General features: G+C 42.6%; 1 protein-coding gene across 1 annotated transcript; it reads right to left on the bottom strand.

Moving 5' to 3' along the window:
• Window positions 1–1001: 1001 nt before the first annotated feature.
• Window positions 1002–14940, bottom strand: slc28a1 (solute carrier family 28 member 1). The gene is made up of 17 exons (XM_024439359.2): window positions 14796–14940; window positions 13636–13694; window positions 13440–13531; window positions 9065–9254; window positions 8780–8924; window positions 8471–8584; window positions 7708–7785; window positions 7509–7589; window positions 7182–7262; window positions 6937–7062; window positions 4661–4791; window positions 4393–4561; window positions 4061–4258; window positions 3536–3617; window positions 3131–3229; window positions 2920–3034; window positions 1002–1348 (listed from the first exon to the last, which is right to left on the bottom strand). The coding sequence occupies exons 1-17, from the start codon at window positions 14862–14864 to the stop codon at window positions 1234–1236; spliced, it is 1944 nt and encodes a 647-aa protein (XP_024295127.1). The 5' UTR covers window positions 14865–14940; the 3' UTR covers window positions 1002–1233.
• Window positions 14941–21013: the final 6073 nt, after the last annotated feature.

The raw sequence follows: 21013 nt of genomic DNA, 5'->3' as shown, positions 1-21013 counted from the left end.
CAATGAGCATGTTTTGGATGCTCTGGATCGACGTGTACGGCAGTATGTTCTAGTTCCCGCCAATATCCAGCAACTTCGCACAGCCATTGAAAAGGAGTGGGACAGCATTCCACAGGCCACAATCAACAGCCTGATCAACTCTATGCGAAGGAGACGTGTCGCACTGCATGAGGCAAATGGTGTTCACACCAGATACGGACTGGTTATCTGATCCATGCCCCTACCTTTTCTTAAGGTTGCGTTTATATTTTTGTTCAGTTGTAAGTGGCTTCTCTCTGTTCTCTGTGACTAGCTTTCCTTGTCCCTGTTTCCCTCCCTATTTCTTTCCCTCATCTCCCTAAACTATATGTACTATTCTGTTTGTCTGCATGCCCACTCACACACGTTTGTTTTACTATCCTTGTAGGGACCAAACAATTGATTCCTATTCAAAATATCCTATTTTTCCCTAACCTCTAAACCTAACTTTCACCCTGGTAAACCTAACCCTGAACCTAACCCCTAAACCTAGAATAGCCTTTTTCCTAGAGGGGCAGTAGCAACATGTCCCCACTTGTCTGAATTGTCCTTGATTTACTATCCTTGTGAATAGTTCTGGTCCCCACAAGGATAATAAAACACAAAAAACACACACACAAACAAATCCAATAACTCCAGGAAGTTATGGAGGTCAGTGTGGCCTGTCCTTCCCCCACACTACACCACACAGCTATGGTAGGGGGAACTAATTGTTTTCTGGAGAATTTCAATAGTAGAACCATATTAGGAATTAGAATACATGGGTACAAAGCCTGGCCATGGGGAACAAACAGACAGACTGACACCTGGTCAGCTGACTTGGTCCAAAAACACACACGTATACCAAAAGAGATTGCTGTAGTGCCACCATGTGGTCACAAGCTATATAGGTCTCAGGAATGAATGAATAAAATATAGTATTACAAATAATTCATCTAAAAATAGCAGCACTCTAATGACATCAATATGAAACACACTTTCAATGCTCTGAAATATCTTTAATATCTTTACATTTAGAAAAAAAATGTCATTGTAAATGTCATGTAATTTCATTACAAACTTTCTCAAAATGGACAACTTAAACTGTATCAGGATCTTTATACTTGACTTGTGACAAGAAAGAGGTCAGGGTGCTTCCATTCGCCATGCTCCTCTTTCCATCCTTTTCTGTCCATCCTCTGCTCTCCATTCTTTTCTCTGTCCTCCTCCTGCCTCTCAGGGGACCAGGCTGCAGTTGAAGAGTGGGGAGGACAGGATGGCGCAACAGCCATTGAGAGAAGCCATACTGAATCTTCCTTCCAGAGTCATGTTAGAAGGGCTAACTAGCACACTGGGACACACACACACACACACACACACACACACACACACACACACACACACACACACACACACACACACACACACACACACACAGTGGTTTAGCAAGGTTGATAGTACATGGACACACACACACAGCACATGCCCTTTTGCACCTCGCAGCCCTCCTTTTATTTAACACGAACATTCAATTCCATTAGTTTTAGCTATACTTTCTGAATTGACCTTGTGGCAGCTTCCACAATATTGGATGATTTGTTAGATCCCGATCCCGATGTCACAGAGTGGCTACAGATTATAGTGGGTGTATCGACAACGAAAAGTGAGCAGCTGATTGGCAGAGTGTCACGTTCGTTAGCATGAATATCGGACCAGGGCGCAGCGTATGTTGAGTTCCAAATGATTTTAATTATAAAGTGAAACTTAACAAAGACCAAAAACAAATTAACAATAAACTAACAACAAACCGTGACTACAGAGATGCTACGTGCAATAACTCAAAACAATATCCCATAACACACAGGTGGAAAAAATACTACTTAAGTTTGATCCCCAATTAGAGACAACGATAGCCAGCTGCCTCTAATTGGGAATCATACTAAAACACCAATATAGAAAAAACAAACTAGAACCCCACATAGAAAAATTAAACTAGACTTAACACCCTGACCTACTCTGCCATAGAAAATAAAGGCTTTCTATGGTCATGACGTGAGAGGACGTGTCTTTTTTTGCTGAGTTTATATTATTCAGAAGGCCCCTTATCTAGCAACAGTTACCACAAAGGGCAAATAATCCAAATGTAAAAATGTGATATTTCTTAGTTTTTTCAGACATTGTGTGAGGATCTCAACCCTCTGGTTCCCTGCAGAGGAGAACGCCTGGGGGATCACGTGTTGGCCTCTCTGTGGCTGTTGGCAAACCAGGAGAGTTTTTGTGGTGTGGCCTACCGCTTTGGCCCAAATGCAGGACGGGCTGATTTCGTGAGACATTTGCGGGACAGTGTGGCACAGCCATCAACCGATGGGCCAAACCGGTTGGATGCTACAGACGATTTTGTGAGAAGGCAAAAAAAAAGACATCTCAAGCCTGAACAGTCTGATTTTTGCTGGGATTTTTTTAATGATTATGCTAATTAGATTTCTGCGGCCCGCAGACATCGACTCTAGGGTATATTATTAAGGCAGACTTCTAAAACGGAATTGAGTGAAGTAGCAGCGAATAGGGCTATGTTGAATGATGAACAACTAATGAGCACGGAGAGCTTTTGAAGTTTGAAGAAATTAACTTATAGCCTTTCTTTCAGTCTAATAAGGGCCATTCACTTAATTTTGTAGCTTTTCGCTAGCTTTCTGTAAGTAGTTAACTGCTCTCTCCAAGTTCAGCTGGAATTTAGCCCGAAAGGATATGATCAATGTCATTGGTTAAAGATATGACATTGAATATCAGATCTCAACAACAATTGAAGTGTTTATTAGTGTTTGGTAGTGGGACGCGGGACAAAGGGCCAAAATGCGGTACTGTAGCGCACAATCTGGTGGTCACCCTACCCCCGCCAACAAACATGCACACTGGTTGTACCTGTGGTAGAGCTCAGTACAGCAGGTGAGGAGCTGAGTGCTGTTAATGACTAATGTGGAGTTGAACTCTTCCTTCAGGAAGTCTTCACACAGCAGCTCTGGGATATACAACATACCTGGGAAGACACACAAACACACATACAACCATGACGTCACCACAGAGGATAATGCATGGTGACAAGTTTATAACGCACACTGTTTTTGGGGTTTACCTGCGATGCACGCTGTCATGAAGCATGCCACCGTGCCTGAGATAAGAGCTCTGATGGCACACCTGGAAATATCACCCCTCCGCTCTGGGGCCATAGCCGCTATAGCAGGTAACGTTACAAAAACGTTTGAAGAAACACTACATCAACCATTCTGCCACAGTAGTACGACACTCCAATGAACAGAGACCGTGTTACAGCAGGACAACATTGCAATGGTTTAACATACAGTAACATCTTTGAAGAACCTCACAAATGAAACCTATTCTTTCAAAATCATAGTGGTGTCTCAACAATACTATAATATCAATAGGGACAAAGCACACTGCATTTGGAGTGCCCAGGGGGGAGGGGCTAGAGGTTGATTTGAGATCCAGGATAGGACAGATGTTAGAGGGCTTGACTCACAGAGGCCTCCGATCATCACACCCAGAGAGCTGATGTTCGCGAAGCCACATAGAGCATACGTCGCTATGGTTTCAGAGTGGACCTGGGGGACAGAAAACAACCTGGGTCTAAGTCTTTAGATATATATTCAATATGCAACAGCCAATCGTCATCCATGCAATACGCAACAAGCCATTAACATTACACGTGCAAATGTGAAATTACCATAAATTATATGCACAAAATGTATCTGTTACTGAAGCACACAATGTCTCTTCACCAAATACAAGCAAATGCAACGATAAATCCTTGATACAGAGAGCACTCGTAATATCAGATCGGACTTGATAATATCAGAACTGATTTAGTGATTTAGTGGTCCAAAAATATTTCCACCATTTATGGAGAGTTTGATGTAGACTTGAATAAAGAAAGTAGTCTGTGTGTGTTTGTCTGTCCGTCCATCTGTCTATCTAGGAAAAAACAGATAGCCAAATATCAATTCAGTGCCCGTATTACCACTTAGTGACCCCTGACATCACTCACAGATAGGTACTGCTTAACGTCATCCACGTACTCTGGGCCTTTGTCCTCTCTCCTCTTGATGAGTTTTGCCAACCTCTCATAGGCCACAAACTCATTGAAGAAGGTCTTGTAGCCAATCAGCTCGCCCACCATGAAGCTGTCCTCCCAGGCCACACCCATTAGGAAGGAGAAAGGCATGAATACGTATGAGCAGATGATCTGTCATCAGAGAGAGAGAGAGAAAGAGAGAGGGACAGAGTGTCTTAGAGAATCATTGATTTCTATCCAGCTTGTATTTAGTGTGTCTCTGTGTCTGAGTGCTTCTATGTACATGCACACTTGTGTGTCCTCACAGAGAAACTGAGCTGGGGGTAGTTGAACATGTTGCCCAGCCATGACAGAGCGGCATTGAGGAAAGCGAGCAGGGCCAGGAAGGCAATGAGGTTGACAGCGATGTTGGCCACCAGGACAATAGAGGAGGACGCTCCGCGAGACGCTGCCTCCAGCAGGTTACTGCCCTCCCTATACAAAACCAGAAAAAACACTCAGGCTCATATTCATTAGGCAGACATTGTTTCTTGTGTGCATACATGTGTGTATGTAGGTGTGTCTGTGTCTCACCCTGTCTCCAGTTTGAGGCCTTTCTTGGCTGTGACTTTGGGGGTCTCTGTCTCTGGCCAGAAGGTTTTGGCGATAGCCAGGGAGGCCGGGGCTGACATTACGGAGGCTGTCAGCAAGTGGGATGCTTCAATCTGTATGTGTGTGTGTGTGTGTGTGTGTGTGTGTGTGTGTGTGTGTGTGTGTGTGTGGGTGTATATGTGTCGAATGTGAGGGGTAAGGAAGAGGTGGAGCTCAACATTTTAAAGGCCCAGTGCAGTCAAAAACATGAATTCCCTGTGTTTCATATACAGTGCATTGGGAAAGTATTTAGACCCCTAGAATTTTTCCACATTTTGTTAGGTTACAGCGTTATTCTAAAATTGATGATAAAATAAACTATTTAATAATCAATCTACACGCAATACCCCATAATAACAAAAACAGGTTTTTAGAAATATCACTTTTACATAAGTATTCAGACTGTTTACTCAGTACTTTGTTGAAGCACCTTTTGCAGCAGTTACAGACTCATATCGTCTTGGGTATGACACTACAAGCTTCGCACACCTGTATTTGGGGAGCTTCTCCAATTCTTCTCTGCAGATCCTTTCAAGCTCTGTCAGGTTGGATAGGGAGCTTTGCTGCGAAACTATTTTCAGGTCTCTCCAGAGATGTTAGCTCGGGTTCAAGTCCGGGCTCTGGCTCTGGGCCACTCAAGGACATTCAGAGACTTGTCCTGAAGCTACTCCTGCATTGCCTTGGCCGTGTGTTTAGGGTTGTTGTCCTGTTGGAAGGTAACCCTTCTCCCCAGTCTGAGGTTCTGAGCGCTCTGGAGCAGGTTTTCACCATGGATCTCTCTGTACTTTGCTCTGTTCATCTTTCCCTCGATCCTGACTAGTCTCCCAGTCACTGCCGCTGAAAAACATTCCCTCAGCATGATGCCGCCACCACCATGCTTCACCGTAGGGATGGTACCAGGTTTCCTCCAGACGTGACGCTTGACATTCAGGCCAAATAGTTGGTTTCATCAAAGAATCTTGGTCTCATCAGACCAGAGAATCTTGTTTCTCATGGTCTGAGAGTCCTTTAGGTGCCTTTTGGCAAACTCCAAGCGGGCTGCCATGTTTATTTTACTGAGGAGTGGCTTCTGTCTGGCCACTCTACCATAAAGTCCTTATTGGTGGAGTGACCATCGGGTTCTTGGTCACCTCCCTGACCAAGGTCCTTCTTCCCCAATTGCTCAGTTTGGCCAGGCTGCCAGCTCTAGGAAGAGTCTTGGTGGTTCCAAACTTCTTCCATTTAAAAATGATGGAGTCCAGTGTGTTCTTGGGGACCTTCAATGCTGCAGAAATATTTGGTTACCCATCCTCAGATCTGTGCCTCGACACAATCCTGTCTCGGAGCTCTACGGACAATTCCTTCAACCTCATGCCTTGGTTTTTGCTCTGACATGCACTGTCAACTGTGGGACCTTATATAGACAGGTGTGTGTGCCTTTCTAAATCATGTCCAATCCATTGAATTTACCACAGGTGAACTCCAATCAAATTGTAGAAACATCTGAAGGATGATCAATGGAAACTAATTTTGATCAATGGAAACTCAAGCTCAATTTCGAGTCACAGAGCAAAGGGTCTGAATACTTAAGTAAATAAGTTATTTATGTTTTTAATTTTTAATTAATTTGCTAAAGTGTAAAAAAAAAAAACTTTTTGCTTCGTCATTATTGGGTATAGTGTGTAGATTGCTGAGGATTTTATAGTATCCATGTTCTATTAAGGCTATAACGTAACAAAATGTCAAAAAAGTCAAGTGGTCCGAATACTTTCCAAAGGCACAGTATTTCACAGCTATAAGGAAGGTGAAATCTTAGTGAGTCGTTATATAAGTGGATTATTCTACATTTAGAAAAAATATAATTAAAATTCAAGCCTTATTCATACAGTTCTGTTGATTTGGAAATGTCAAATTTGACATTTTATTTCCTATTTTTTCTGTGTACTTGAGCTTGTTTGACTACACCAGAAAGGTGAGATTTGAACCTTTCTTGGAGTATGCAGCCTTACTAATGATTGTTTATGGCCCTCTCCTGATAAATATTTACTTTTGGGGATTACATAGATGACATTTAGTTACATTTAAGAGACACACAGTATGGATAAGCAAAAGGTCAATTGGGTGAGAGTTCAGTTGTGTCTTTGGTAGAAAACAAAGGTTTGAAATTGTTTATTGACTTTCCTCCTCTTCTCTCTCCTCCTGCCTCCCCTCCTCCCCTCCTCACCCCTCTTCCACCTCACCCCAAAAGAGATGAAGGCTCCCAGTACACTGCCAGCGATGGTGGAGAACCCTCCTGTCATCACGGCATGGATCTCTGACAAGGTCAGCTGGGAGATGTACGGACGAATCAAGAGTGGAGATTCTGTCTGTGTGAGAGAGAGAGAGAGAGAGAGAGAGATAGAGAGGGAGAGAAATACTCCTTTGCTTGACTGTCATGGATTTCTCTTTTGCTGCCTAGCACATCTGTCACTCATACTATTCTCACCTGTCCCACAAATATGTTGCCAGCGGCGACCATTGACTCTGTGGGAGAAGTTCCCATAGTAATCTGCATTATGAAGCCCACCTGGAGGTATGCACAGACAAACATAAACAATGGTGCGAACGTTTCTGTGCCAAAATGATACTAAGGTATGAAACAATAATGCTGGTCACATGAGCAGATATCGGGGGGAACATGTCTCTGTCCCCCCGTCCCCCGGTAAATTACAACCTTGATATAGTACTATGTGGAGGCTGGATCATCCTTGTCTAATTTAGTCACTTTTATGATGATTGAACACGATTTTAACGTATGTGATGTTATGAATACCTTGAGGATGAGCCACTGCATGAAGCCAAGGTGGTAGAGCATAGAGATGACAGTGCTGAAGAACACTACAATAGGCAGAACCTGAAAGCAGAGAAGAAGAAAAAATAACGACAGTGTTGGGTTTCTGTCTTTTCTTTTCTCTTCATGTCATTTTCTCACAGTCTCTCACGTATACAGACATACTCATATGATCCTGTACCTGGAACGCAAAGAAGTGGTCTTTGTATTTGTCGCCGAACACAAACCTAGAGCCGGTGTCAGCGTAGGACAGAAACACCTGGGTGAGAGAGGAGAGATGTTTCAACACAGACTGAACTAATGAGGTCACTTTCCTAACAGGTCTACTCTACTGTATATCTGCTACGGGTGCTGGGACAGGGGACAGGGTAATGTGATTATGCTGATGTCACGCCCTGGCCTTAGTATTCTGTGTTTTCGTTAGTATTTTGGTGAGGCCAGGGTGTGACATGGGGATTTATGTGGTTTGTTTTGTCTGGGGTTGTTTGTAGTTACGGGATTGTGGTTAGAGTAGTACTCTAGGTAAGTCTATGGTTGCCTAGAGTGGTTCTCAATCAGAGGCAGGTGTTTATCGTTGTCTCTGATTGGGAACCATATTTAGGCAGCCATATTCTTTAGGTCTCTTGTGGGTGATTGTTCCTGTCTCTGTGTTTGCACCAGATAGGGCTGTTTTGGTTTTTTCACATTTCTTGTTTTGCTAGTTTATTCATGTATAGTGTCTATATTAAAGAACCATGAATAACCACCACGCTGCATTTTGGTCCGCCTCTCCTTCACCTCAAGAAAACCGTTACAGCTGATGAGTGTGACATTAGCAATGTGGTCCAAATGAAAATGAGGGCCTTTATGCTGGCTAATATTTGTAATATCAATGATCCAATTGATGTACATTTTGCCCTCTGCTTGACTCTCCCTAGATAGTACACAGTAGATGTATATTATACCTCCACTTGATGGCCCAGCCAGTCTACAGCGGTGAATCCTGCTTTGGTTCTGAGGATGATGACTCCAAATAAGAACTGTAGCGCCACACCCCACAGTAAAGTTCGCCATGACACCTATTACACACACACACACACACATAAACACACGGGTAAACACACGGGTAGACACACGCACAAGCGTACAGGCTTGCAGGGAAGCACACACATAAACATACACCCACCAGGTCACTCAGAACTACAGAGAATGGTCTTTGTAACGATACAGCGTGGACACATTAGGGGTGTTTGTGTTTTGTTGGTTTGCCATACCCTGAATGGGTTCCTTGAGAACACCAGCATGAGCATTACGAAGCAGAGGAGTCCAGAGAAAGAGACTAGCTGCCGCGATCCCTGTTTGGCCGTGTCAAACACCAGCCAGCACACCACTGCCACCAGCAGCAGCACACACACCACCCTGCACCGACAGACCAACCGGAGGTAAGAGAGCAGAGGGACAACCACAAGGATCACCAAAAGGACCACACATCCAGGAAAATGTTGATATTATACGGAAAAGAGAGAGAGTGAGAAGGAGAGAAAATGCAGTTCTCCCACCATTTGACCCAGAGCCAGTGTGTGTTGAGGGTGTCCCTGGCGGGTTGCAGGGCGTCCCAGAGGCGTTGTCCGTAGCGGCCCATCAGCCAGTCCCACAGAAGAAAGAAGACAGCCAGCAGGGTCACCACCAACAGGGCCAGAGCACGCTGAAAGTTCAGCACGCATGCTGCGATCACCACGGCAAAGTAACCTGAAACACATACAGGCTGTGTCCGAAATTGCACCTTATTCCCTATTGAGTAGTACTTTTTATCATTCGGGGTATTAACATACTGTAAGTATAGTAGAATACACAACATGCAATTTAAAAATTTGGTAGCGCATCAGGTGTTTTCCTTGACCTTTTAACAGGCACTCTTATCTGGATCAACTAGAGTTAAGTGCCTTGCTCAAGGACACATCAACAGATTTTGACCTTGTTGGCTCTGGGATTCAAACCAGCTACCTTTCGGTTACTGACCCAACGCTCTTAACAACTAGGCTACTTGCCACTCTCTTGATATGTCAGTCACTCAGTTAGCCCGTGTCAGCTAACATTTGCTTTACAATGTGGTAATTAATGAAAAGATGGTCTTCAATAACTTTAATTTCACAGAAGAGTAGCCTCGATAGGCATCATTTGGCTGCCATTAAACGTGTTAACTCAATCATCGTAATTTACACAGGCAACATTTCCATTCAATTTAGTGACAGACAATTTATTTCAGTTGTAATATGTGCTTTTCTTTCATTTAGATTAGTCCTATTTCAATTTTGTTGTTCCTTATAGGATGTTGCCTCATATATATAACCTTTATTTAATTAGGCAAGTCGGTTAAGAACAAATTCTTATTTACAATGACGTCCTATCCCGGCCAAACCCAGACGACACTGGGCCAATTGTGCGCCGGCCCATGGGACTCCCAATCACGGCCAGATGTGATACAGCCTGGTGTAGGCCTAGTAAACGCAGGCAATGACATTTTCCACTGTCTAGTAGCCTACCTGTCCCATCCTGACCTTAGTTCCTTTTTCATGTCTCTGTTTTAGTTTGGTCAGGGCGTGAGTTGGGGTGGGCATTCTATGTATTTCTGTGTTTGACCTGGTATGGTTCCCAATCAGAGGGAGCTGCCGGAGCCGCCCGTCAGTCAGGAGCTGCCGGAGCCGCCCGTCTGTTAGGAGCTGCCGGAGCCGCCCATCAGTCAGGAGCTGCCGGAGCCGCCCGTCAGTCAGGAGCTGCCGGAGCCGCCCGTCTGTTAGGAGCTGCCGGAGCCGCCCGTCTGTTAGGAGCTGCCGGAGCAGCCCGGACTCTGTTAGGAGCTGCCGGAGCCGCCCGTCAGTCAGGAGCTGCCGGAGCCGCCCGTCTGTTAGGGTCAGCTGCCGGAGCCGCCCGTCAGTTAGGAGCTGCCGGAGCCGCCCGTCTGTTAGAAGCTGCCCGTCTGTTAGGAGCTGCCGGAGCCGCCCGTCTGTTAGGAGCTGCCAGAGCTGCCCGTCTGTTAGGAGCTGCCAGAGCCGCCCGTCTGTTAGGAGCTGCCGGAGCCGCCCGTCAGTCAGGAGCAGCCGGAGCCGCCCGTCTGTTAGGAGCTGCCGGAGCCGCCCGTCTGTTAGGAGCTGCCCGTCAATCAGGAGCTGCCGGAGCCGCCCGTCTGTTAGGAGCTGCCAGAGCCGCCCGTCTGTCAGGAGCTGCCGGATCCGCCCGTCTGTCAGGAGCTGCCGGAGCCGCCCGTCAGTCAGGAGCTGCCGGAGCCGCCCCTCTGTTAGGAGCTGCCGGTACTGCAGTGCATCTCCTCCTCATGGACTGCACCAGATTTGCCAGTTCTTGCTGTGGGAGGTTATCCCACTCTTCCACCAAGGCACCTGCAAGTCCCCGGACATTTCTGGGGGGGAATGGCCCTGGCCCTCACCCTCCGATCCAACAGGTCCCAGACGTGCTCAATGGGATTGAGATCCGGGCTCTTCGCTGGCCATGGCAGAACACTGACATTCGTGTCTTGCAGGAAATCACGCACAGAACAAGCAGTATGGCTGGTGGCATTGTCATGCTTGTCATGCTGGTCAGGATGAGCCTGCAGGAAGGGTACCACATGAGGGAGGAGGATGTCTTCCCTGTAACACACAGCGTTGAGATCGCCTGCAATGACAACAAGCTCAGTCCGATGGTGCTGTGACACACCGCCCCAGACCATGACAGACCCTCCACCTCCAAAACGATCCCGCTCCAGAGTACAGGCCTCGGTGTAACGCTCATCCCTTTGACGATAAATAAAAATCCGACCATCACCCCGGGAGAGAGAAAACCACAACTCGTCAGTGTAGAGCACTTTTTGCCAGTCCTGTCTGGTCCAGCGACGGTGGGTTTGTGCCCTTAGGCAACGTCGTTGCCGGTGATGTCTGGTGAGGACCTACAAGCCCTCAGTCCAGCCTCTCGCAGCCTATTGAGGACAGTCTGAGCACTGATGGAGGGATTGTGCATTCCTGGTGTAACTCTGGCAATTGTTGTTGCCATCCTGTACCTGTCCCGCAGGTGTGATGTTCGGATGTACCGATCTTGTGCAGGTGTTGTTACACGTGGTCTGCCGATGCAAGAATGATCAGCTGTCCGCCCTGTCTCCCTGTAGCGCTGTCTTAGGCGTCTCACAGTACGAACATTGCAATTTATTGCCTGGCCACATTTGCAGTCCTCATGCCTCCTTACAGCATGCCTAAGGCACGTTCACGCAGATGAGCAGGGACCCTGGGCATCTTTTTTTGGTGTTTTTCAGAGTCAGTAGAAAGGCCTCTTTAGTGTCCTAAGTTTTCATAGCTGTGACCTTAATTGCCTACCGTCTGTAAGCTGTTAGTGTCTTAACGACCGTTCCACACGTGCATGTTCATTAATTGTTTATGGTTCATTGAACAAGCACCGGAAACAGTGTTTAAACCCTTTACAATGAAGATCTTTGAAGTTATTTGGATTTTTAAGAATTATCTTTGAAAGACAGGGTCCTGAAAAAGGGATGTTTATTGTTTTTGCTGAGTTTATATATAGAATTGGGCCTTTAATACTTTACCCCATAGAAACGCATTGAAAAGACATTCATGAAATACAAAACAGACAGTCAAAAAATAAATCATAAGGAATAAGGTTTTTAAGTGTCTTTCCTATATCTAGGATATATAAGAAAGCTAAGGAAATATTTAAGTTTATTTTGTTGACATATTTATCCCCTTGTTGGCACAAATCTACCTCCATACTTCCAATCATTTTTTAAAACTGGTTACCTTCAGATGAGAACCTTGCCACTTGTGGGAGTCAGAGCAAAATGCATCAGAGCAAAATGGAGAACACCATCGTGTTTGTTAGAGTCTCATCTTTCCATAGAGTGGTCAAACTCTTCGGACACAACGGATGTTGTTTTCTTGAGAAGACCGATTTTCTGGATGTCTCATGGTCTGACTAACAGCTGTCGTTCGGCCACCTTCCACTGCAGAAGGCTAACATAGGTGGATGCCTATTGTATGCAGCCCATGAAAAAAAACATTTGTTACAGTTTATTAATATATTACTTAGATTGACGCACTGGTGCATCAATAGACACTTAAGGACACTATTACAGCACACCGAGTGAGTCCACGCAACTTATGTGACTTGTTACGCAAACGTTTACTCTTGAATCTATTTAGGCTTGCCATAACAAAGGGGTTGAATACTTATTGACTCAAGACATTTCAGCTTTTCATTTGTAATACATTTTTAATTCAGGCTGTAAACGCAACAAAGTGTCTTCTTTTAGTGTCTGTGTGTCCTTTGGGGTGTTTCGATTGGTGTTACATGTATTGGCTGGTGTAATGAAATGTCCCCTTTAGGGGATTATTAAGGTGCTATTTTACACAACAAAAGGCAAAATAGTACTGTTAATGTTTCCCCAAATGGGGAAACTTGGTGGGATAATGGTCAGAGAATGCTTTATGGGCAAGTTGTTGAAAGGTTTCTTTCTCTAAATACATGTTTGCCAAGGAGTAATGTGGAGCAAGTGTGAAAATCGCAGCCAAGTCTTTGAAGGGCTTTGTCTCCAGTGTGGGTTTACAAGTTGATAAACTTTCCAAGCAGTATCCTCAAATTGCAGTGTAATGATACACCCTACTCTGAATCTGAACTTTTATAAACTGTAAAAAAAAAAAATGTATATTGAATTTTGGATGATAAGCTGTGTTAGACGTGTTGAGTCACATTTATTGATGGATGACTGTTGCAGGAAACACCCAGACTCCACATTGAAGTGATAGAAATTCGCCCCCCATGTAATTACAGGAAATGTAACCATCAAACACCAAATACAGTATCCACTAACAACTATACTGTTAAAACAGCTCATTACATGTCAGACTGGTCAGAGGCCTGTATTACATCTTTTACCTGCAGCCAAGACAATGCCCAACACCAGCCTGATCCTAGTCCTGTGCTCTTCCAGATATCGGTGGATCCCTTCCATTCTCTTTTCCAAGAACCTGGAGGGATATCAAGCAGTACATACACTGTCACTTAGGGCTGACTTAGTGTAATTTTGAGGAATTGCTTGAAAATAAGTTACAATTGACAAAACCATAGAGACCTTTTCTTTAGCTCCTCTGATGGCCGATGAGCAACTTCTACAAAAATGCAGATAGAGTCCTGTGACAGACAGACAGACAGACAGACTATAATACCCAGAACTTTGTATGTCAGGTGCAAAAGGTATATTGTTAATGATGTGCAAATAGTGGGGTTATTGTAGCTGGTAAATTACATTATGGGCCTGTGAACTCCAAATTTTAGAGGTGCAGCACTTGCGCTTCGCAACCTTGTTGGCAATTCAAGTCATGTAAACAGACTTGGATATAGGGAAGTATAGTCTGTCTGAATGTTCACTCTCACTGTGTATGTGCAACAGGTAAAACAAATATTATGCAATCACAGGTGTGATTTGTTTGCACATTGTGAGTTTAATCTCGTGTTGAGTTTATTATTAATCTGTTCAAGAAAAACTTCACTGTTTTTCATTGATTTCTCTTAATAATTTCCAGTAACTTTGGATGGGGAGAGCACATCACCTTCTGTCCACATTCAGAACCCACATATTTTAGGCCGAAGTTGTTCTCCCTTAGTCTGTTTCTGCTCTCTTGTCAATTCCTTATGGAAATTGTTGTTCTGCAAGAGGTAGCAGGTAGCCTAGTGGTTAGAGCGTTGGACTAGTAACTGAAAGGTTGCAAGATTGAATCCCAGAGCTGACAAGGTAAAAAGCTGTCGTTCTGCCCCTGAACAAGGCAGTTAACCCACTGTTCCTAGGCCGTCATTGAAAATAAGAATTTGTTCTTAACTGACTTGCCTAGTAAAATAAAAGAGAGCAAAACAGACTGGCACCCAGGCTATTTCTTCTGTTTGAGAACAAACCCACACTCCTCTCTATCAGAGTTTATCTCTTTGAAATGTAATTGATTTCAGGCAGAGTGTTACAGGAAGTGAGAGAGTAAGCAATTGAACATGAGTGCATGAAAAGCCTCATTTTAATCATCCACACACTCATCCAAGGATTGCACACACATAGCACCAGAGTAGTACATTATATTGAATGAGAGAAAGGGTCAGCAAGTGAGTAGCATTTAAGTCTACAGTGAGTGGATATCGAGAATTGTGATTGTGCATTCGTCTGTGTCTGTTTGTGTACCTGCACATCTACCTGTGGATGTATGTTTCTAGTGTGTTTGTCGAGTATGAGAATGTGTGTACCCTTACCTGAGAGTGGAAGGCCTGGTTGTCCAGCCCATTTCTCTGGCTATTCTCTGATAAACCATTCAGCTCCATAGTAAACACCGACTGACTGCAGGTAGGCAGGAGGCAGGAGACCTGCGCCCGCCTATTAGAAATCTTTACTGCAAACAAGGGTGCTTGTGTGTATGTGTGTGCGCGCGTGTGTGTTTCAAGTTCAGTGAGCTTTAGTTTAACTACCAGATTTATTTATTTTTACTTTCAGGATTTTATATAAAATAAATACAATAATAAAACATATATATATATATATATATATATTTTTTTTTTTTTAAACTAGAATGACGAAGCTGTAAAACATTATCCAAAATATAATAAATACTGTTTGTGTTCAATATGAGGGTTTCAGCATAAAAGATTCTACCAGCTCTCACAGTCTCACGTTAGAATTAGAAGTTGTTCCAAATGTCACATTTTGAAGTGTCTAAAGTTGAGTTTAGGCATTAACTCCACATTTTTATGGTTATGGTTAAGATCAGGCATTAACTCCAAATTCTTAAGGTTAGACATTAACTCTAATTGGTTAAGGTAAGGGTGAAGGTTTGGGATAAAATATCAAAAAACAACTTTCTACAGCTGGATTTGAACATACATCCTTTGGAATCAGAGGCAGAAGTGTATGTCTATTAGAGGTCAACCGATTATGATTTTCCAACGCCGATACCGATTATTGGAGGACCATAAAAGCCGACACCGATTAATCGGACAATTTATTTATTTATTTGTAATAATGACAATTACAACAATACTGAATGAACACTTATTTTAACTTAATAGGATACATCAATAAAATCAATTTAGCCTCAAGTAAATAATGAAACATGTTCAATCTGGTTTAAATAATGCAAAAACAAAGTGTTGGAGAAGAAAGTAAAAGTGTAATATGTGCTATGTAAGAAAGCTAACGTTTCAGTTCCTTGCTCAGAACATGAGAACATATGAAAGCTGGTGGTTTCTTTTAACATGAGTCTTCAATATTCCCAGGTAAGAAGTTTAGGTTGTAGTTATTATAGGAATTATAGGCCTATTTCCCTCTATACCATTTGTATTTCATTAACCTTTGACAATTGGATGTTCTTATAGGCACTTTAGTATTGCCAGTGTAACAGTATAGCTTCCGTCCCTCTCCTCGCTCCTCCCTAGGCTCAAACCAGCAACACAACGACAACAGCCACCATCGAAGCAGCGTTACCCATGCAGAGCAAGGGGAACAACTACTAGAAGGCTCAGAGCGAGTGACGTTGAAACGCTATTAGCGCGCGCTAACTAGCTAGCCATTTCACTTCGTTTACACCAGCCTCATCTCGGGAGTTGATAGGCTTGAAGTCATAAACAGCGCAATGCTTGGTGCACAATGAAGAGCTGCTGGCAAAACGCACGAAAGTGCTGTTTGAATGAATGTTTACACGCCTGCTTCTGCCTACCACCGCTCAGTCAGATACTTAGATACTTGTATGCTTGTATGTCAGATTATATGCAACGCAGGACACACTAGATAATATCTAGTAATATCATCAACCATGTGTAGTTAACTAGTGATTATGATTGATTGTTTTTTATAAGATACAGTGCCTTGCGAAAGTATTCGCCCCCCTTGAACTTTGCGACCTTTTGCCACATTTCAGGCTTCAAACATAAAGATATAAAACTGTATTTTTTTGTGAAGAATCAACAACAAGTGGGACACAATCATGAAGTGGAACGACATTTATTGGATATTTCAAACTTTTTTAACAAATCAAAAACTGAAAAATTGGGCGTGCAAAAGAGACTTGTGTAATCAAGTCTCCGTATTAATGCACCTGCACTGTGATAGTCTCAGAGGTCCGTTAAAAGCGCAGAGAGCATCATGAAGAACAAGGAACACACCAGGCAGGTCCCAGATACTGTTGTGAAGAAGTTTAAAGACGGATTTGGATACAAAAAGATTTCCCAAACTTTAAACATCCCAAGGAGCACTGTGCAAGCGATAATATTGAAATGGAAGGAGTATCAGACCACTGCAAATCTACCAAGACCTGGCCGTCCCTCTAAACTTTCAGCTCATACAAGGAGAAGACTGATCAGAGATGCAGCCAAGAGGCCCATGATCACTCTGGATGAACTGCAGAGATCTACAGCTGAGGTGGGAGACTCTGTCCATAGGACAACAATCAGTCGTATATTGCACACATCTGGCCTTTATGGAAGAGTGGCAAGAAGAAAGCCATTTCTTAAAGATATCCATAAAAAGTGTCGTTTAAAGTTTGCCACAAGCCACCTGGGAGACACACCAAACATGTGGAAGAAGGTGCTCTGGTCAGATGAAACCAAAATTGAACTTTTTGGCAACAATGCAAAACGTTATGTTTGGCGTAAAAGCAACATGTTTGAAGCCTGAAATGTCGCAAAGTTCAAGGGGGCCGAATACTTTCGCAAGGCACTGTACTTATTTATTTTACTATGTCAATATGTCTTTGTTGTAAATGTTTTGACACCACACTGGTGGCAGTTGTGAAAAAAGTTATTTGGAAGAGTTGCAGAGTTAATTGAAAATTATGACATTGGTGATTAACTGCTTTCATTAATAAGGCCATTTTTTTCTTGAACTAAAACTCATGGACAATATGGACACAGATACACATTGAGAAAACATTTTTTTATATGCATCATTTTTGTAAAAGTTATTCAAGTTTAAATGAGCAAAAATACCATATAGATTGCCAATTAATTACCATAATTACAGATAATGTATTGTAACTTGGATAAATTACAGGTAGTTTGCAACCCTAGTTCCATTGTTTTAAGAGGGCCTATCCTTCTATAGTCAAGGGGTCTGAATCCTTTCCGAACGCACCGACTTTTTACACATTTTGTTACAACATTATTCTAAAATGTATTAAATAAGAAAAGTCCTCAGCAATCTACACACAATACCCCATAATGACAAAGCAAAAACAGGTGTACAAATTTGACAAAATTAGTTCAAAATTGAAAGCAGAAATACCTTATTTACGTTAGTATTCAGACCTTTTGCTATGAGACTCAAAATTTAGCTCAGGTGCATCCTGTTTCCATTGACCATCCATGAGAAGTTTCTTTAATTGAATTGACCATAGGTAGTATCCAATCAAGTTGATTGGACATGATTTGGAAAGGCACACAGCTGTCAATAAAAAGGTCCAGTAGTTGACAGTGCATGTCAGAGCAAAAACCAAGACATGAGGTTGAAGTAATTGTCTGTAGAGCTTTGAGACAGAATTGTGTCGAGGCACAGTTCCAGGGAAGGGTACCAAAAAAAGCACAGTGCCCTTCATCACTCTTAAATGGAAGAAGTTTGACACCACCAAGACTCTTCCTAGAGCTGAATCTGATCGAACATCTCTGGAGAGACCTGAAAATAGCTGTGCAACAACTCTCCCCATCCAATCTGACAGAGCTTGAGAGGATCTGCAGAGAAGAATGAGAGAAACTCCCCAAATACAGGTGTGCCATGCATGTTGCTTCATACCCAAGAAGACTCGAGACTGTAGTCACTGCCAAAGGTGCTTCATCAAAGTAGTGAGTAAGGGGTCTGAATACTTATGTAAATGTGACATTTCAGTTTTTTTAAATGTATAAATTTAGAAAAATGCCCAAATTCAAAATGGATTAAATAGATTTTTTCTCACCCATAATGACAAAGAGAAAATATAGAATTTTAGAATTTTTTGCAAATTTATTGAAAAGGGTATATAACAAAGTATTGAGAAACTTTTGTTATTGACCAAATACTTATTTTCCACCATAATTTGCAAATAAATTCATTAAAAATCCTACAATGTGATTTTCTGGATTTTTTTTTTTCTCATTTTGTCTGTCATAGTTGAAGTGTACCTATGATGAAAATTACAGGCCTCTCTCATATTTTTAAGTGGGAGAACTTGCACAATTGGTGGCTGACTAAATAATTTTTTGCCCCATTGTACATGGCTGCCACAGGGAGGTTTAGGAAACCCTCCGGGCCAGTCAATCATTCATGTGAAAATATTGTCATAATGCTATTTTCAATCTAATTAAAGTAAGAACATCATTTCCAGAAGCTGTTAGTACGTTATGTAAGTTATCACACACACAGCACAGCCTGAGTGGAATGGGCTATTATCTGTCGGGGCAGCAACAGCATGTAGCTCTTGACTGGTTACATTTTTTTTTTAAATACATTTTCTAAACAGTTATATTTGTATTGCATTGTTCAATAAATCCCTCTTGTAACTAAGGTATTGTGTTTTGTCATGCATATGACAGTCTTAAAGGGAAATGCCAACATTTTTCTACTTCATATTCATAATCTCCAGCCTCACCCCAACATATGTGAAAATGGTTTCTATGTTTTGTAGTAAAAAAAATGAGAAGACAAGTGTTTCCAATGACACCATCATGTGATTTTAACCAAATTGGTTGATGTCAATGGAAACATCCATCTCCATCCTTCTCCTTTTGTAGATGTTGAGGTGGTGCTGGAGTTGGGGCGATTAAACAACGGAAGCCCATTCATTTTCAATGAAGGAAGTGAAGTGGGTGATGCAAGCATGGGCGAGGGACGTAAACAGGGCGGGACCCAAGTTGGAATAAACTGAACTTTATTATAATACTCTGCGACATCGCATCTTGATTGACCAATCGAAGCTCACTGTAGTTTCCAACCCCTGCTGGATTGGCTGTTGATACCTAGCACTACCTATCTTGCTTGATAGCTTGCTAGCACAACATGAGGGCGAAGATGGTGTGGCTATCCGATATGGTGGCATTCCCGCAGTCAAATGACCAAATCGTCCTCTAGTGGCCTCATGGGTGGAACATTTTTAATATTTTTCATAATTTATAGTTAATCAACATTATAGATTTAAAAAATAGCCCAAAATCTGGTGTCTATGTCAAAGGGTTCAGTTATATTTCAGTGATTTATATAAAGTGTAATATTAGGATGCAAACTCAAAATGTAATACATTTCAACTCTACATTGGACCATGGTGAAGGTTTCATTTTCTTCAGCCCGTAACGTAACGGTTTTCTTGAGTCGAAGGAGAGGCGGACCAAAACACAGCGTGGTTATTATTCATGGTTCTTTAATAAAGAAACTATACATGAAGACTAACAAAACTAACGGTTTTCTTCCGTTGAAGGAGAGTCGGACCAAAATGCAGCGTGGTTAATTCGATACATCTTTAATAAAGACGAAACACGAACAAAAACAATAAACGTAACGAGAAAACCGAAACAGCCTAAACTTGTGCAAACTAACACAGAGACATGAACAATCAAACACACAGTGAAACCCGGGCTACCTAAATATGGTTCTCAATCAGAGACAACGATAATCACCTGACTCTGATTGAGAACCGCCTCAGGCAGCCATAGACTTTCCTAGACAACCCTACTCAGCCACAATCCCAATACCTACTAAAACCCCAATACAAAAACACACCACAACATAAACCCATGTCACACCCTGGCCTGACCAAATAAATAAAGAAAACACAAAATACTAAGACCAAGGTGTGACAAATACAAGAACTGTGGAGAAGAAGAGGAGAAAAAGAAAAAAAAAAAAACAGCCTTATCTGGTGCAAACACAGAGACAGGAACAATCACCCACAAAACCCAACACCAAACAGGCTACCTAAATATGGTTCCCAATCAGAGACAATTACTAACACCTGCCTCTGATTGAGAACCATATCAGGCCAAACATAGAAATAGGCAAACTAGACATGTAACAGAATGCCCACTCGGATCACACCCTGACCAAACAAAACATAGAAACATACAAAGCAAACTATGGTCAGGGTGTGACAATGTGTATGAGGTGTATACTTTTGTTTCAAAGTATATTGGTTTAAGACTAACAAGAAACACTGTGTGACCCTGATTTAGCCCACTGCAATAAAAGGTTGTCATGTTTTTGAGGAACTAGTACATTTCTAGTAACTGTGGGCTGTACTTGTACTCTTAATCAAGTAATTTCACAAGGAAGGAACTTACTTTTTACTGGGTTAATTTGACCAAATCACTTCAGTGACATAGATGTATATTATTATATATTATGTCACAGGGCTTGACATACAGGGCTGCCCACTGACCCAGGGAGATTTAGGAATCCCTCCAGGCCAGTCAATCATCCACATCAGTGACCCAGTTGGACCGTAATGCTGTTTTAAATCTAG

Source organism: Oncorhynchus tshawytscha, linkage group LG12 (assembly GCF_018296145.1).
Source record: "Oncorhynchus tshawytscha isolate Ot180627B linkage group LG12, Otsh_v2.0, whole genome shotgun sequence".
Lineage (NCBI taxonomy): Eukaryota > Metazoa > Chordata > Actinopteri > Salmoniformes > Salmonidae > Oncorhynchus > Oncorhynchus tshawytscha.
This window is presented reverse-complemented; position numbering and strand designations above follow the sequence as displayed.